General features: G+C 45.2%; 2 protein-coding genes across 2 annotated transcripts in view; both read left to right on the forward strand.

The window, feature by feature from the left end:
* Window positions 1–10,226, forward strand: part of LOC111668543 (uncharacterized) — a 13,188-nt gene extending 2,962 nt beyond the window's left edge. Inside the window, exons 4-15 of the mRNA XM_023424600.2 lie at window positions 1–1,470; window positions 2,138–2,314; window positions 2,489–2,662; window positions 2,842–3,018; window positions 3,997–4,040; window positions 4,533–4,804; window positions 5,871–5,926; window positions 6,225–6,439; window positions 6,805–7,079; window positions 8,799–8,912; window positions 8,982–9,123; window positions 9,594–10,226. Of these exons, the coding sequence (XP_023280368.2) occupies window positions 1–1,470; window positions 2,138–2,314; window positions 2,489–2,662; window positions 2,842–3,018; window positions 3,997–4,040; window positions 4,533–4,804; window positions 5,871–5,926; window positions 6,225–6,439; window positions 6,805–7,079; window positions 8,799–8,912; window positions 8,982–9,123; window positions 9,594–10,051 (3,574 nt within the window). The 3' untranslated portion in view covers window positions 10,052–10,226. The remainder of the gene's footprint in view (window positions 1,471–2,137; window positions 2,315–2,488; window positions 2,663–2,841; window positions 3,019–3,996; window positions 4,041–4,532; window positions 4,805–5,870; window positions 5,927–6,224; window positions 6,440–6,804; window positions 7,080–8,798; window positions 8,913–8,981; window positions 9,124–9,593) is intronic.
* Window positions 10,227–12,178: 1,952 nt separating this feature from the next.
* Window positions 12,179–16,750, forward strand: part of LOC111668544 (docking protein 2-like) — a 7,293-nt gene continuing 2,721 nt past the window's right edge. Inside the window, exons 1-3 of the mRNA XM_023424601.2 lie at window positions 12,179–12,963; window positions 13,893–14,030; window positions 16,470–16,637. Coding sequence (XP_023280369.2) covers window positions 12,724–12,963; window positions 13,893–14,030; window positions 16,470–16,637 — 546 coding nt within the window. The 5' untranslated portion in view covers window positions 12,179–12,723. The remainder of the gene's footprint in view (window positions 12,964–13,892; window positions 14,031–16,469; window positions 16,638–16,750) is intronic.

Here is a 16,750-nt window from a genome sequence, read left to right on the forward strand (position 1 = left end):
TACTGAGATCTTCAGAAGAGAGAGTGTGATCTTCCAGAAAACAGTCTACTGCTTTGTTCATCTGAGCGTTCAGGAGTTTCTGGCTGCAGTCTACATGTTCCACTGTTACACCAACAGGAAGACAGAGGTGCTGGATGACTTGTCATCCCTAAAAGATGATGATGATGATGATGATGATGATGATGAACATGATGATGAACATGATGATGATTTTGATTATCAACATTATGGTGAAAGTGATGATGATGATGATGATTATGATGATGGTGATGATGATGATGGTGATGATGATTATGATGATGATGATGATGATGATGGTGGTGGTGATGATGATGATGATGATTATGATGATGGTGATGATGATTATGAACATGATGATGATGATTTTGATGATGATGATGATGATGGTGGTGATGATGATGGTGATGATGATGATGGTGATGGTGATGGTGATGATGATGATGATGATGGTGATGATGATGATGATGGTGGTGATGATGATGATGGTGATGGTGATGATGATGATGATGATGATGGTGATGATGATGGTGATAATGATGGTGATGATGATGATGGTGATGATGATGATGGTGATGATGATGAAGATGATGGTGCTCATGGTGAAGATGATGGTGCTCATGGTGATGATGATGATGGTGATGATGATGATGGTGATGATGATGATGATGGTGGTGGTGGTGATGATGATGATGGTGATGATGATGGTGCTCATGGTGATGATGGTGATGAAGATGGTGATGATGGTGATGATGATGATGATGAAGATGATGGTGCTCATGGTGATGATGGTGATGATGATGATGATGATGAAGATGATGGTGCTCATGGTGATGATGGTGATGATGATGAAGATGATGGTGCTCATGGTGATGATGATGATGATGATGAAGATGATGGTGCTCATGGTGATGATGGTGATGATGATGGTGATGAAGATGATGGTGATCAGGATGATGCTCAACTTTCTGCCAGTGTCAGTGATTCATCCCTGGATAAGTTCCTGGGGGCAGCCATGAAAAAATCCCTCTACAGTAGAAACGGTCACCTGGACCTGTTTGTTCGCTTCCTTCATGGCCTCTCTCTGGAGTCCAACCAGAGGCTCTTAGGAGGTCTGCTGGGTCAGACAGAGAACAGTCCAGAAACCATCCAGAGAGCCATCAACAACCTGAAGAAGATGAACAGAGATGATATCTCTCCTGACAGAAGCATCAACATCTTCCACTGTCTGACGGAGATGAAGGATCATTCAGTTCATCAGGAGATCCAAGAGTTCCTGAAGTCAGAGAACAGATCAGAGAAGAACCTCTCTGTGATCCACTGCTCAGCTCTGGCCTACATGCTGCAGATGTCAGAGGAGGTTCTGGACGAGTTGGACCTGTATGAGTACAACACATCAGAGGAAGGACGATGGAGACTGATCCCAGCTGTGAGAAACTGCAGGAAGGCTCGGTGAGTCCAGACATGATCAAAACAATTATTGATCGTTAGATTAGATCAGTAGTTTAGTCAAATTCTGATACTTACAATATCCTTTCCTTCTTAGTTTTACATCAAAAACTTTACACTAAATTGTGTTTTTTTCCGTTGGATTATTTATTTTAAGTTAATGAAACTCTATAATTTTAATCAATTGTCTGTTGTCAATTGTATTCTACATTCTTTTGTTAACTCTCTGTTGTTTTGAGTCTTTTTGGTTTCATGCAAGCCTGATGAATCAAATTAAAGCAGGACTCCCCTTTCAGGGGCCTCATGTACAAAGCTGTGTGAAGAATTCATATTGAAACATTGCACATGCACGAAACTGGAAACCAAAGAATTCAGGTGTATGAAACTGTGTGCATGCAGGATTCCATGCACATTTTCTTTGTACATATCCCAATCAACGCACATGAACAAATACCACACTCCACCCTCTCTCCGCCCTTATTTTACTATGTTAATGAGTATAAATGCCTGGACTACCCTCTCTACAGAATAAGGAAAATGAAAAACCAAGCGGTAAATCAGCCAAAGAGAGACACTTGAGCAAGTACAAGAAGGGAAGGAGCATAGAACTGTTTTTATTACAAATTGTCTGATTTTATTGTAATGGATTTTATATTTTCTCTTACCACAGACTTACTGATTGTCAACTCTCAGACACTCACTGTGAAGTCGTGGCCTCAGCTCTGAAGTCCAACCCCTCCCACCTGAAGGAGCTGGACCTGAGTGACAACCAGAAACTGCTCGATTCTGGAGTGAAGCTGCTCTCTGCTGGACTGGAGAGTCCAAATTGTAGGCTGGAGACTCTGATGTAAGCTCACTGACTGGGGCTGTTGAACTCTCCCGATATTGGCTGATATATATATATATATATATATATATATAGTCACTCTGTCACTCTGCTCATTTTAGACAAAGATCATTGATTAGGACATATGTGATCGATTATCAATGATTTTATCTACATCTTTTATTCTTTATTCAGATTGGAGGACTGCAGTTTGTCAGAGATCAGCTGTTCTTCTCTGGCCTCAGCTCTGAAGTCCAACCCCTCCCACCTGAAACACCTGCACCTGAGTAACATCAACCTGCGGGACTCAGGAGTGAAGGGTCTGTGTGGTTTTCTGGAGAGTCCAGACTGTCGACTGGAGACTCTGGGGTCAGTTCACTGACTGTTACTTTTACTAAATGTAATTTATCTTGAAGTGAAGTAATTTATTATTTTTTATTTATTATTAACTGTTATGATTATTACCAATGAGCTACTGGACACATGGATTTCCACTTGGGGATAAATAAAGTATATCATTCATCATATATCTTTTATTCCTTATTCAGGTTGAGTCACTGCAGTTTGTCAGAGATCAGCTGTTCTTCTCTGATCTCAGCTCTGAAGTCCAACCCCTCCCACCTGAAACAACTGGACCTGAGTAACAACATCAACCTGCGGGACTCAGGAGTGAAGGGTCTGTGTGGTTTTCTGGAGAGTCCAGACTGTCGACTGGAGACTCTGAGGTCAGTAGAGGGGCGGAGTCAGTCCCTTCTCCTTTCAGCAGTGTCGTACTAAACACAGTATCAGGCAAAGATCCAGTGTTTCCTGTAAACGTCCAAACTCCTCAGTGAAGCTGTGAGAGGAGAACGATGACAGGCATGTCAGCCAATCAGATGTCAGTTATCATGAGCAGATCAGGGATACCAACAGGGTCACTCATCTTAATCTGAGCTTAACTCTGGTTTTCAGTCTAACAGATGCTGGCTCACTTTGTGGCGTGGTACATCGCCATGGTAACAGAAGTTCATTAACAGGCTCACCTGCCCTGAAGCAGGATTAATTCAAGACATCACCTTAGACTTTCTAACCAGCCAATCAGCTCTCTGGAAAAACACTGACACGATCCCAACGTGGACAAAATACTGTATTCAAATGAAATGAGGACAATGAGTGAATGAATGAAAAGCCACTGCAAATAATGAAGTGAGTAGAAATGTGGTTGGATCCTCAGCAGTCATTATTACCTGTGACAGCATGGAGCTCAGACTGAACAGACTGCTGGTACACAACAGTGAGAGGATGGAGGTTTATTCTGACTTGAGCTAACAGGGTTCAGTTTCCGGTCGTGAGGGAGAGAAGTGCTCATCTCCGCCCAAAGCTCCACCCAAAACTATTAAAACAACCTTCTGATCAAGATATGATGAAGGAGACGCCACTTTAATTCAGACGAGGAACTAATGTTATATTTTAAACATTAACACAGCAGCAACCAACTACTTTCTATGTAAAGATGTAATGGAGTAATGGCGTCCTGAGCAGAGAACGAAGCCACGCCCCCTCTCTGTGATGTAATCTGAGTTTCTCTGGTCTTTGTTTTGGTATCCAGTCTGGTAGTGTGTGCAGGACCACGGCTCAGATCCTGGTCGGCTGCCGGACCGTCAAAACGTCCAGAAGGTTTTAAAAGTCTTTTACCGGCATGATCATATTGTTTGTTCCCACAGGGTCGGCAGGAACAGGGTGATTAAAGCTTCCAGAGACAAAACCTGTGAGTACTGAAACTCTGTGTGCTATTCATCAATCTGTTGTCAATACAAACCTCTGCTCAGCTCCTACAGAACTACAGACTGTTCGCTTGGAGGGAGTCTGGATCCTTCCGGTCAGAACTGGTCCTGGATTTACTGCGTTTACTGCACCACTGCAGTACTTCAGAAAAGACTCTGAAATAACAGGATGAAGAACTACTCTGTGCTGGTTAAAGCTTAGTGCTGGAACAGGACTGTTGTGCATCACTCCTGACTTGGACTTGTCAGTTCAGTCTGAGATGGTGGTTTCGACAGTCCTGTCAGCATTATTGTGAACTCACATCGTCTCTGGTTGATATACAGCCAATAGAAAACCGTGATGACAGCAGGTTTTGAGCTGCTGCTGTTGGACTCTGCTCACATGCTCTGACTTCATCTCTGACTCGGATCTGATGAAGAGAGGAACAACAAAAACTGATTTCTGACATCTGCCGTGTGTCTTCTCCTCCCATCAGGTGACTCTGATGTCAAGCTGGATTCAAACACAGCAGACACAAAGCAGGAAGAGATGGAGGACGACGAGTCGGAGGAGTCGGAGGATGACGAGTCGGAGGAGTCGGAGGACGACGAGTCGGAGGAGTCGGAGGAAGATGAGTCGGAGGAGTCGGAGGAAGACGAGTCGGAGGAGATGGAGGATGACGAGTCGGAGGAGATGAAGGACGACGAGTCGGAGGAGATGAAGGACGACGAGTCGGAGGAGATGGAGGACGACACAAAGCTGATGAAGGTGAGAGAAAAACCAATGTATCCTGATATTCCAGACAGATTTAATGTCTCACAGGTTTTGATTACACTGGGCACACCAGTCTTCTCTTCTGAATTTATCAACCAATCTGACATCGAGACTAGTGTTACAGCATTGTAACAGAAGTGCAGAGCAAAGTGCAAAACCTCAGACCTGTGTCAGGAAAGTCATTTGTAGTTAAAGGCTGAAGTGAAGAGATCAGTCTGATATCTGTAGGTGGTGTGTTCCATAGGAATGGGGCATAATTGATAAAGGCTGTGTCTCAAACCAGATACTTCAGTCAGTACACTCACATGTGTACACTGTGTACTCATATAGTACACTGTACTATATGAAATGTATAGATCAGCAGGGAAACTATAAACATATAAACATGTATACATGATACATGATAACAACATATATAAACATGTTGTAACCTCAGCAGAAACACTTCTAGCTACTGTATTAATATTCACCTTATTCTATTATTCTTATTCTAATTACTATTCACCACATTATGTGGCTCCGACTACTTTCACACCGTTCGTCTCATTCTCGTGGACACGATATCTCAGTAACACCGTGACAGAACTTCTTCACATTTGGCTCAAACATCCACCAGGACTCAACAATGAACAGATTAGAGTTTGGTGGTCAAAGGTCAAAGGTCAGTGTGACCTCACAAAACACTTTTAGCCATTACTTCAACCAGCAATGGTTCATATTCACAGGATGTGACCTGGAACTAGTCTGAGTGGCGGAGGGATACGACCAGGAGGAGGAGATTGTACTTTACTTTTATACTTTCATAACTTATTCAACGGGTATTTGATGTCTTGATGTTCAAGCCTGTTGCAGCTTCATGTCTGATCATCAGAAGCCTCCAGCGGCTGCAGAATCTGCTGCGTCAAACACTCAGATGTAAATAATAATCATCTGTAAGTGAATGACGGCAGCTCACACCTGTGACAGTCAGTCCATGCAGAGAATATTTGTTTGCTTCACTCAACACGAGTTGATTATAGTAGTAGATCAACAGCTGATGTTGTTTCTCTCTGTATCACAGCCTCCATCAAGCTTCACACCTGAACTGAGATCAGAATCTACACAAGTCTCATACAGGTAAACATGTAATAAACTCATTTAACCTTGTTCCTCCTCCACAGCTTCCCTCAGCCTCTGCAGTGTGGGGGTCTCATGGCTCTCGTCCCCCTCGCTCTCCTTCACTGGCCAATGTGTTACTGTGTGAAGAGACAACAGCTTCTGATGACCACAGCACAGCTGGATCACAGCTGGATCAGCTGTCAGTCAGCTTTAACAGCTGTACTTGTTTGTCTCCTTCGTCCTCTGGTCTCTCATGAAGTGGACAGATTCAGTGTAACAGGTCCACTGGGCTCATTCAGCCTTCTGTGTCCTACAGGTTCAGGTGTCCTGGTCCGGGCGGGTTCCAGTGTACTTCAACTGGACTGGTGTTTGTTATGGATCAGGAGGCGGAGCTGCTCTACAGGACTGTCCAATGGGACGAGAGCCTCCTCCAATCAGCTGGCAAGGCGGCTGCAGGGCCGCTGATCAGTATCCAGTGTCCTGAGGATGCCGTCCGTCAGCTCCACCTCCCACACTGTGAAACAAAGGATGGTGAGCGAATGATAGTGTCTGTTACAGCACTGATGAAACTCTGTAGTCCTGTTGGTGCCCCCTTCAGGCTGCAGGGTTCATTACAGCTCAGACGTTTGTTGGTTTCATTATGAACCAGACAGTGTAACAGTTACAGTCTGATGACCGTAACAAACATGGAGGAACTGTGGACCTCACCCTGACTGACTGAGAGCAGTCTGACCTGCAGCAGCACAGCCACAATCCCTCACCGGCTTCCCACCCTCCAACGGTTGTTTGATGAATTGCGTGAACTGTTTAATTCTTCAGTGACTAAGTTTCCTAGACGTAGAATCAGACGATCGCTGCTGTTGTACCAGATGTTGAACGTCTCTGTGTTTCCACAGCTCTGCTCTCTGAAGGTCTGCTGTCTGTCGTCCACATCACTGATGATGGAATGAGCGTCATCGACCCGCTGGAGATCACAGACACTCATGTGATCGTCAAAGTCCCTCATCTCTCCTGCTTTGGCCTGGTCTGGGCTTGGGAGCTTTTACTGAGGCTTCTGGACAACAAGAAACCAATTAGCTGCCAAGTTTTGCTGTTCCGACCACCAAACCAAATAACACGGAAGCAAAGCCTCAATGTGCATCTGCTGCCAAGTAACGTCCTTCTGGATGAGGTAAGAATGTAGGAAATGTTACAGCGTCACTGTCAGTCTCACCAGTATCAGATTCTGTGATAAAGTTACTCACGTGATGAAGTGGTATTTTGTTTTTACGCCTCCATACGTACGACCGTCCGTCTCATTCTCGTGGACATGATATCTCACTAACACCTTGACGAAACATTGAGAGTGCAGGATTCACCTGGTCCAGGTGAGTCCTGGTCCAGGTGAGTCCTGGTCCAGGTCTTAGTGATGCTGCTGTAGATGTGTCCTGAGCCGTTTCTCAGTGCAGAGTGCACAGAGTCCGACTTTATTTTATTGGAGTGTGTTGGTGTATTTGACACAGAAGCTCAGAGAGGCAGAGCTGTTGTTCAACTGTCCAGAAAATCACGTACTTTTACTTCTTCTTCTCAGACTAACGAGCAGCAACAAATATCATATTTCAACTCGGATCAAATTTCATCTTTTTGTACTGGGGCGACGGCGCTCTCTGACGGCTCTCTGACGGCTCTCTGACGGCTCTCTGACGGCTCTCTGACGGCTCTCTGACGGCTCTCTGGCCGCTCTCTGATCGCTCGCTGATCGCTCTCTGACGGCTCTCTGACCGCTCTCTGGCCGCTCTCTGGCCGCTCTCTGATCGCTCGCTGATCGCTCTCTGACCGCTCTCTGGCCGCTCTCTGGCCGCTCTCTGATCGCTCGCTGATCGCTCTCTGATCGCTCTCTGGCCGCTCTCTGGCCGCTCTCTGATCGCTCGCTGATCGCTCTCTGATCGCTCTCTGACCGCTCGCTGACCGCTCGCTGATCGCTCGCTGATCGCTCTCTGGCCGCTCTCTGACCGCTCTCTGACCGCTCTCTGACGGCTCTCTGACCGCTCTCTGACCGCTCGCTGATCGCTCTCTGACCGCTCTCTGACGGCTCTCTGACGGCTCTCTGACCGCTCTCTGGCGGCTCTCTGACGGCTCTCTGACCGCTCTCTGATCGCTCTCTGACCGCTCTCTGACCGCTCTCTCCCGGCAGGACGGTTCTCACATCTGCCAAAACGCCGGAGCAAATTTCCAAACAGGCGTGATCTGGATAAACTGACTCATATTTGAAGTCGTAACGGAAAAACATGAAAACTTAATGAAGTGATATAATTACGGTCGTAGAGTGAAATTAGTTTCAGCTTTGAGTCTGGCTCACAGTCCTGGTGAAATGCATTCTGGGATAGTTAGCTGTCTCAAGTCCACACAAGTCACGTAGTGATGCGTCCGGGATAAAACTTCAGATATGTGATCTGTACTTGAAGCTGAGACTGATGACGTTCCACAAGAACACAGAAGAACACAGACTGAGAAACGTTGGACTCAAGGATAGACCAATTAGATTTAGGTGGTCAAAGGTCAAAGGTCAGTGTGAACTCACAAAACACTCTGACAAATGTTTAATATTTTCTATGACCACGGGGAGGAGATTCTAGTTTTATTTTTGAAGCTGGACAAAACGGAGATGATTAAATGGAGATGGACAAATGTTGGACAAACAACACAGTGGTGGGTGGGTGTGGCCAGGAGAGGATGTGGTCGTGGTTTGTTAAACATCAAACAACAAAGTCACTCAGAGGGACAGATCATCGCAGGTCTGTCTTTTTCCTCGTCCTCACCGTCCTGTTCGTCCAGCCCGGTGAAGCTGACCTGTTTTATCGGGCTCTGCTGAGGACGAACCCTCTAATGAAATGTTCTGATTGTTCTCAAGGTGAAGGCAAAGCAGGAGGATTGTGTGCTCATCCGGAAGCCTTCCAAATGCACACTCATCAAAAATCAAACTTACACCGTTCACTGTCCGAAGGCCCATAAAGTCCAGCCTCAGGTGAGTGTTTCAGAGTGAAGCTGATGTCGGTTACTTCAAGACACTGACCCTGGTGCTGCTGCTTTTCAGAAAGATGACTTTGACCTGGACTTTGGACCAAATTATCCCCCGACGTTTGAGATCATCCTGCCTGCAAACATAGAGGAAACCACTGTGGCGGTCCGAGACCAGGCGGAGACAGCTGTCTGGGAGTGTGAGGTTCACCTGCCAGGTAAAGCCTCGGATCCTCTTTTATTCTACAGTCACTTGAACCAGCTTTAAAGGGTCTCACTGGCCAGTGTATCCAGCCAGTGAGAAAAGTAGGACTGAGGAGCTTTGTGAAGAATAAGGACTGTAAATCTGTGTCTTTGAGAAAGTGTGACAGTCACTTCTCCTCCAGTTGTTTCTCCACATCTCGTTCATGTGGTTTTAACTGGTCAGCCGGTCACACGGTCACATGTCACTGTCCCGTGTTGTGCTGGTCACGTTAGATCAGAGTTGACACTGAAGAAACGGTGTTTGATGGATTTTACAGAGTGACGGTCGGCCTGGTGTGATCGCTGTGGACTGCTGACTGGTTACCTCCACATTTCATTAGCTGTGTATATAAGGCTCAATTCTCAGCTCAGCAACATTTATCATCAGTGATTCAATTTGCTTATACACTAGAGATGTGCTTATTGAACACAAGTATGTTTCTAGTTCATCTTCCAGGTCCTGGTCCAGCAGGGACTCCGAGTGTCTCAGCAGGGACTCCGAGTGTCTCAGCAGGGACTCCGAGTGTCTCAGCAAGGACTCCGAGTGTCTCAGCAAGGACTCCGAGTGTCTCAGCAGGGACTCCGAGTGTCTCAGCAAGGACTCCGAGTGTCTCAGCAGGGACTCCGAGTGTCTCAGCAGAAGAGAAGCTGAAGTCTGTTCGGACTCAGTTCATCGACAGAGTGTCAGGACCTGTTCTTCGTGAGCTGCTGGATAAACTCCTGGACTGCGAGGTGTTAACTGGCGGTGAAATGGAGTCTGCTGCCGCGACAACGGGCAGGGCAGAGAAAGCTCGAGAGGTGATCGACATGGTGCGAAGAAAAGGACCGGCAGCCAGTTCAGCTCTGATTGATGTTCTGTGTGAGGTGGATCCATACCTGTCATCACAGCTGGACCTAACGTGAAGAGGAAACTTCTTTCATTCTTTAGTTTTACCTTCAAACGCTCCAGACATGAATCTGTGTTCATGTTCTGGAAACGAGACTCTGTCCTGCTGGGACTCACTGAACATTGGTGTATCAACTTGCTGTACAGTTACTGAAAGTTTTGAGATTTAAGATCAATAAATGACAGTTTTCTTCTGCCTGTTTCCTGACTTCAGTCAAACTTGAATCCATAACTCACACTATGGGATGCTAACTTCAGCTGGTGAAAACAGGCTGAAAACCTCTGACTGAATAACATCTCAAATCTGTGACTCACTCTATCCTTTGTCCTGATTGGTTGGCAGATCATGGTAGCCACGCCCTAAAGCACACCCTGCTTTTATCATCTATTTGACTTTATAAATAACATTCATGTGTTAATGACCCATATGCTGCAGGAACTCTGCTTTTGATCCTCATGGAGAAGGTGGTCGAAGGTCAAAGGTCAGTATGACCTCAGAAAACACTTTTTGGCCATAACTCAAGAGTTGACGCAGCGATCATGACAGCAGGTGTGTCCACACACATACCTGTAGTACATCCCAGTACAAGGACCTGCAGCTAACCTTTAACCTACATGAGCTTCCTACACCCACACGCCATGTTGTCTCAGCGGCCATCTTGAATACTTTCTTTTTTTACTGCCACTTTGTTCCTAGTTCCTAGCTCAACAAGAACTTGTTTTATTTATTGAAACTATTTTATTTCATTTTATTTTTTGTTAAACGCGACCTCAGACTTCAGACTGCACTATTGTTTTCATTACTTGAATTTAATTTAGAATTTGGTCATTTTTGGTGAAAACAATAAAAATGTTGGAATGAAAAAATTTGTGTTTTTTCATTGAGATACATAAATCAGCAAATGTAAATTGCTATATAAGCCAAATAATGGGAAAATAACCGATAATCCAATCGAATCCAATTGAAAAAGTGAATCATTAGATTAATCGATTACAAAAATAATTGTTTTGCCCAGCCCTAATATACACTTCGTAGATTAGACATGGTGTGTTTTGTGTTGCCTCATTGTAGGTAAATGTCTTCTACAGGTGAGTTTAATGTTGTGAATAGATCCTTCATCTTTGACTTACTGTTCCTGTGGTAAGAGCTTGTATGTAGCGTAGTTTGTGCAATTAGCATAATTAGCTAATTATCAGATAAAAATAAAATGGAATCACATGCTATGGCCTTTGCAGTCACTAGATCTCGACCAGATAGTTGAAAGGCACCAGGACAGATTCAGGATGATTGAATGTATATATTTCTTTCTTACACGATAATAAGCAATAACAAGGAAAGTGAAGGACACACTGACAGGTGGAGGACAGACAGGAGAGAGGACATCTGTCTTTTCCTGACCCTTCATTACTCACAACATTAATACCAAATTAATAATAGTAGTAGTTTAATGTTGCACGTATAGGATCAGGCAATATCACTCCTGCAGCAGCCTGCAGAGGGCCACAGCTGTGTATTATCAACAGCAATGATTTTGTTTGAATAAATATGGAACATGGCTCAAATAATAAAGTAAGTAGTTGGCTTCATGTATTTATAAGAGCTGTCATACTCACACTTGGCTTGTTGTCCTCTTCTATCCTGCTGCCACCACAAGAGGGCGCTGAAGTACGTGGTGGATGCAGCAACTGTGGCGCTCACCCTGTGTTTGGTAAGTTATGGTGTAACAGCCACACAGCAACTGTAACCTGCTGTAACAGCCTGCACCGACGTTTACTTACTGACGTGACAGTCAGAGCGGCAGCCATTTTGTTTTCAGGTTGTTATAAACCTCTGTAATGTCTTGACGGAACTTCTTCAGATGTGGTGCAAACATTCAGTTGGGCTCAAGGATGAAGATGACGATGGTTTTGTGGCTCAAGGTCAAAGGTCAAAGGTCAAGATCAGCGTGACCTCACAAAACACTTTTTAGCCATAAATCAAGACTTCACAGCAATTATGACAAAATTTCACACAATTGGTTCCTGTTTTATTTTTCTGGATGAACAGGGATGTGACTGGAGGTGAGTCTAGTTTTGACTGTGTGGTGCTTGAACACGTCTTCCACCGGTTTATAGTCAGAAACAGACTGAGAGTCTCCAACACGACCACCAGGGGGCGCCTGACACCTGATGATGTTTTTATGAAGATCTACATCAACACACGAAGGAGCAGGTGTGAGTCGAGACAAAGGTGAAAAATAATAAAAAGAGACGATGGCGTGATGAGACGTAAAGAGAGAAGAAGATGGATGTAAATGAAATTGTGAACGAGGGGGAGGGAACGACTCTGACAGGAGTTTCACACGGCCGGTTACTTCTGCATTACATGTTGCAACAGAGTGTGAGGGCAGGAAACAGATGACACACTCGACGCTCGTCTGCATCACACTGATACCACAGACAGACAGACAGCAGAGGAGAGAGGAGGTGCACCACGGCAGAGGAGAGAGGCTGGAAACCAAGAAAACAGAAGAGAGAAGAAACAAAAGGAGACGAGAGGAGGTGGAGAAGGATGAAGACGAGATAAAGGAGAGGCTGAAGTTTGAAGCCCTTTAAAAAAGAAGAGCAACAAAAAGATTCAAACACAACGCACAAGAAAAAAGGAGGTGAGGAGGAGGAGACTGAAAAGAGAAGAAAGAGAAGAAAGTGGATGACAAGAAGAGGAGAGCAGAGGAGGAAGCAGAAAGTCAGAGAAGAAAAACAAGGAGGCGAGAGAGGAAACGTCGAGAATAGTGGAGCAAGAGGGGAGGAGGAGAAAGAAGAGGTGAGGAAAGGAGGAGGAGGAGAAAGAAGAGGTGAGGAAAGGAGGAGGAGGACCTGCACAAGTGTCATGGAGGAGGACATCAGGAAACAGGGGATGCTCTACCTCCAGCAGCAGAGGTTTGGGAAGGTACAAACTGTAACACTGACACACACTGCTAACAGCACAGCTAGCAACAGAGCTAACGTTAACACCACACATAACGTTATGTACAGCAACAAGAACAAGCAGGGCGACACACACACACACACACACACACACACACACACACACACACACACACACACGAGAGAGAAGCCCCTCCCTCTGCTGATCCAGGAATATAAACAGGTTTTTATTATAAAGATCAGAAATCAATTTGTTTGTAGATCATCGTGGTGAAATGTGTTTCACTGAGAGACTTTAACGGTCAGACTTCAGACTGACTGAGTCTGAATTCATCTGCTGCACAAAGCTGTTTAGTTTTACACTATCTTAAGATGGACTGTGGAGCAATGACTTCTGGGTAAATTATGACTTTTTTCAATTTAAAGAAAAGCCAATCAGGAGAGGCCGTGACTGTGACCTCATCGTTTACAAAGGTCTCAGTTTCTGTCCGTCCAAACTACAACACAACCCCAGAGTTTTCAAAATAAAACACAACCCCAGAGTTTTCAAAATAAAATAAAACATGACCTGTGTTTTCAGAATAAAACGCGCCTAGCAGCGTTTTCCAAAAGTGTCTTTCCGGTCCTCGAAAGCGTGAAAGACCAGTTTTAAAACAAAAGCGTAGCCGTGTGGATGCAGCCTAAAATATCTTTGTAAAACCGGCCCCTGGTGTGAACAGCCAAGCTGCTGCTCCTGACATCAGATTGTTCAGGCAGACCCCCCCCCCCTGGACCTTAGGGCTCCTCCCACTTTAACCCCGGAAACAGCAGCAGGGAACTTATATAGCAGGAGTAACAGTGTCAGCCATCTTGTCCATGTGAGTTTATCTCTGATTCAACAGCAGCAACTTCTGTGACTTTATTACTGTTCTCAGACCAGTGTTTCCACCTCTGTTTTCTGTGTGTGTGTAGAAGTGGAAGCGTGTGTGGTGCGTCCTGTACAGAGAAAGCTCCTGTTCGATCTCCAGGCTGGAGTTCTTTGAGTGTAAAGATGGAGGGACGGTGGAGAAGAGTGACAAGAGTCTGCGCAAACAGCAGGAACACAAGAAGGTACAGTGCACTCTACTGGACTTTACTAGACTCTACTGCACTCTACTAGACTCTACTGGACTTTACTAGACTCTACTGGACTCTACTGGACTCTACTAGACTCTACTGGACTTTACTAGACTCTACTGGACTTTACTAGACTCTACTGAGACTCTACTGGACTTTACTAGACTCTACTGCACTCTACTAGACTCTACTGGACTTTACTAGACTCTACTGGACTCTACTGGACTTTACTAGACTCTACTGCACTCTACTGGACTTTACTAGACTCTACTGCACTCTACTGCACTCTACTAGACTCTACTGGACTGTACTGCACTCTACTGCACTCTACTAGACTCTACTGGACTCTACTGGACTTTACTAGACTCTACTGCACTCTACTAGACTCTACTGCACTTTACTGCACTCTACTGGACTGTACTGCACTCTACTGCACTCTACTAGACTCTACTACACTTTACTGCACTCTACTGGACTCTACTGCACTCTACTGGACTCTACTGCACTTTACTGGACTCTACTGCACTCTACTGGACTCTACTAGACTCTACTACACTCTATTAGACTCTACTGGACTTTACTGGACTGTACTGCACTCTACTGCACTCTACTACACTCTACTAGACTGTACTGCACTCTACTGGACTGTACTACACTCTACTGCACTCTACTGGACTCTACTGGACTCCACTGCACTCTACTGCACTCTACTAGACTCTACTGGACTCTACTAGTCTCTACTGCACTCTACTGCACTCTACTGCACTCTACTGCACTCTACTGCACTCTACTACACTCTACTAGACTCTACTGGACTTTACTGCACTCTACTGCACTCTACTAGACTCTACTAGACTCTACTGGACTCTACTGCACTTTACTGCACTCTACTGGACTCTACTGCACTCTACTACACTCTACTAGACTCTACTGGACTCTACTGCACTTTACTCTACTCTACTGGACTCTACTGCACTCTACTAGACTCTACTACACTCTACTGGACTCTACTGCACTCTACTGGACTGTACTAGACTCTACTGCACTCTACTGCACTCTATTACACTCTACTAGACTCTACTGGACTCTACTGGACTCTACTTCACTTTACTGCACTCTACTACACTCTACTAGACTCTACTGGACTTTACTGGACTGTACTAGACTCTACTGGACTCTACTGCACTTTACTGCACTCTACTGGATTCTACTGCACTCTACTGGACTCTACTGCACTCTACTAGACTCTACTACACTCTACTGGACTCTACTGCACTCTACTGGACTGTACTAGACTCTACTGGACTCTACTGCACTTTACTACACTCTACTAGACTCTACTAAACTCTACTGGACTCTACTGCACTTTACTGCACTCTACTAGACTCTACTGGACTCTACTGGACTTTACTGGACTCTACTACACTCTACTGGACTCTACTGCACTCTTACTGCACTCTACTGGACTCTACTGCACTCTACTAGACTGTACTAGACTCTACTGCACTCTACTGCACTCTACTACACTCTACTAGACTCTACTGCACTCTACTGCACTCTACTGCACTCTACTAGATTAGACTGGACTAGACTCCACTTTACTGTCACTGCACTGAGTACACGTACTGCACTCTACTAGACTCTACTGCACTCTACTGCACTCTACTAGACTTACTACACTCTACTGGACTCTACTGCACTCTACTACACTCTACTAGACTCTACTGGACTCTACTGCACTCTACTAGACTCTACTAGACTCTACTGGACTCTACTAGACTCTACTGCACTCTACTGGACTGTACTAGACTCTACTGCACTCTACTGGACTCTACTGGACTCTACTAGACTCTACTAGACTCTACTGGACTCTACTGGACTCTACTGCACTCTACTAGACTCTACTAGACTCTACTGCACTCTACTGGACTCTACTGGACTCTACTAGACTCTACTAGACTCTACTGGATTCTACTAGACTTTACTGGACTCTACTGGACTCTACTGGACTGAACTGCACTCTACTAGACTCTACTGCACTCTACTAGACTCTATTAGACTCTACTGGACTCTACTGGACTCTGCTCTACAATACTGTACTCTATTCTCTGGAACCCTGCCTAGCTCTATCTCCACCCTGTTCCTCTTCTATTACATTCTATTCTATATTATATTCCATTATATTCCACTGTATTCTGTTGTACTCTGCTCTACTTTACCTTGTACTTTATTGCTCTCTACTTAACTTTACTGGCTGCATTGCACCGTTCTTCTCCACTGTATTCTACTTCACTACATCCTGATGTGCTTTACTCTACTTCTCGACCCCCCCCCCTTCTCTTTTCTCTGCTGCGTCCTAATCTATCAGGAAGACTACAAGTTCAGTTTTGTAGTCTGTTACCTAGGTGATAACATCCTATCAACGTCTCCTAGGTGATCCGTCTTGCGGACTGTATCCGGGTGTCGGAGGTGGAGATGGACGGATGTCCCAGAGACACAGGACCGTTCCTGGTGGAGACCACGGAGAAGATCTACGTGTTCGCGGCAGACAGACACCAGGTGGAGGACTGGACTCACAAGCTGTGTGAGATCGCCTTCCCTGTAGGTACACACACACACACACACACACACACACACACACACACACACACACACACACACACACACACACACACACACACACACACACACACACACACACACACACACACACA

This window comes from Seriola lalandi, unplaced genomic scaffold (genome assembly GCF_002814215.2).
Source record: "Seriola lalandi dorsalis isolate HSWRI2012SDOR001 ecotype SW California unplaced genomic scaffold, Sedor1 jcf7180002054746, whole genome shotgun sequence".
Lineage (NCBI taxonomy): Eukaryota > Metazoa > Chordata > Actinopteri > Carangiformes > Carangidae > Seriola > Seriola lalandi.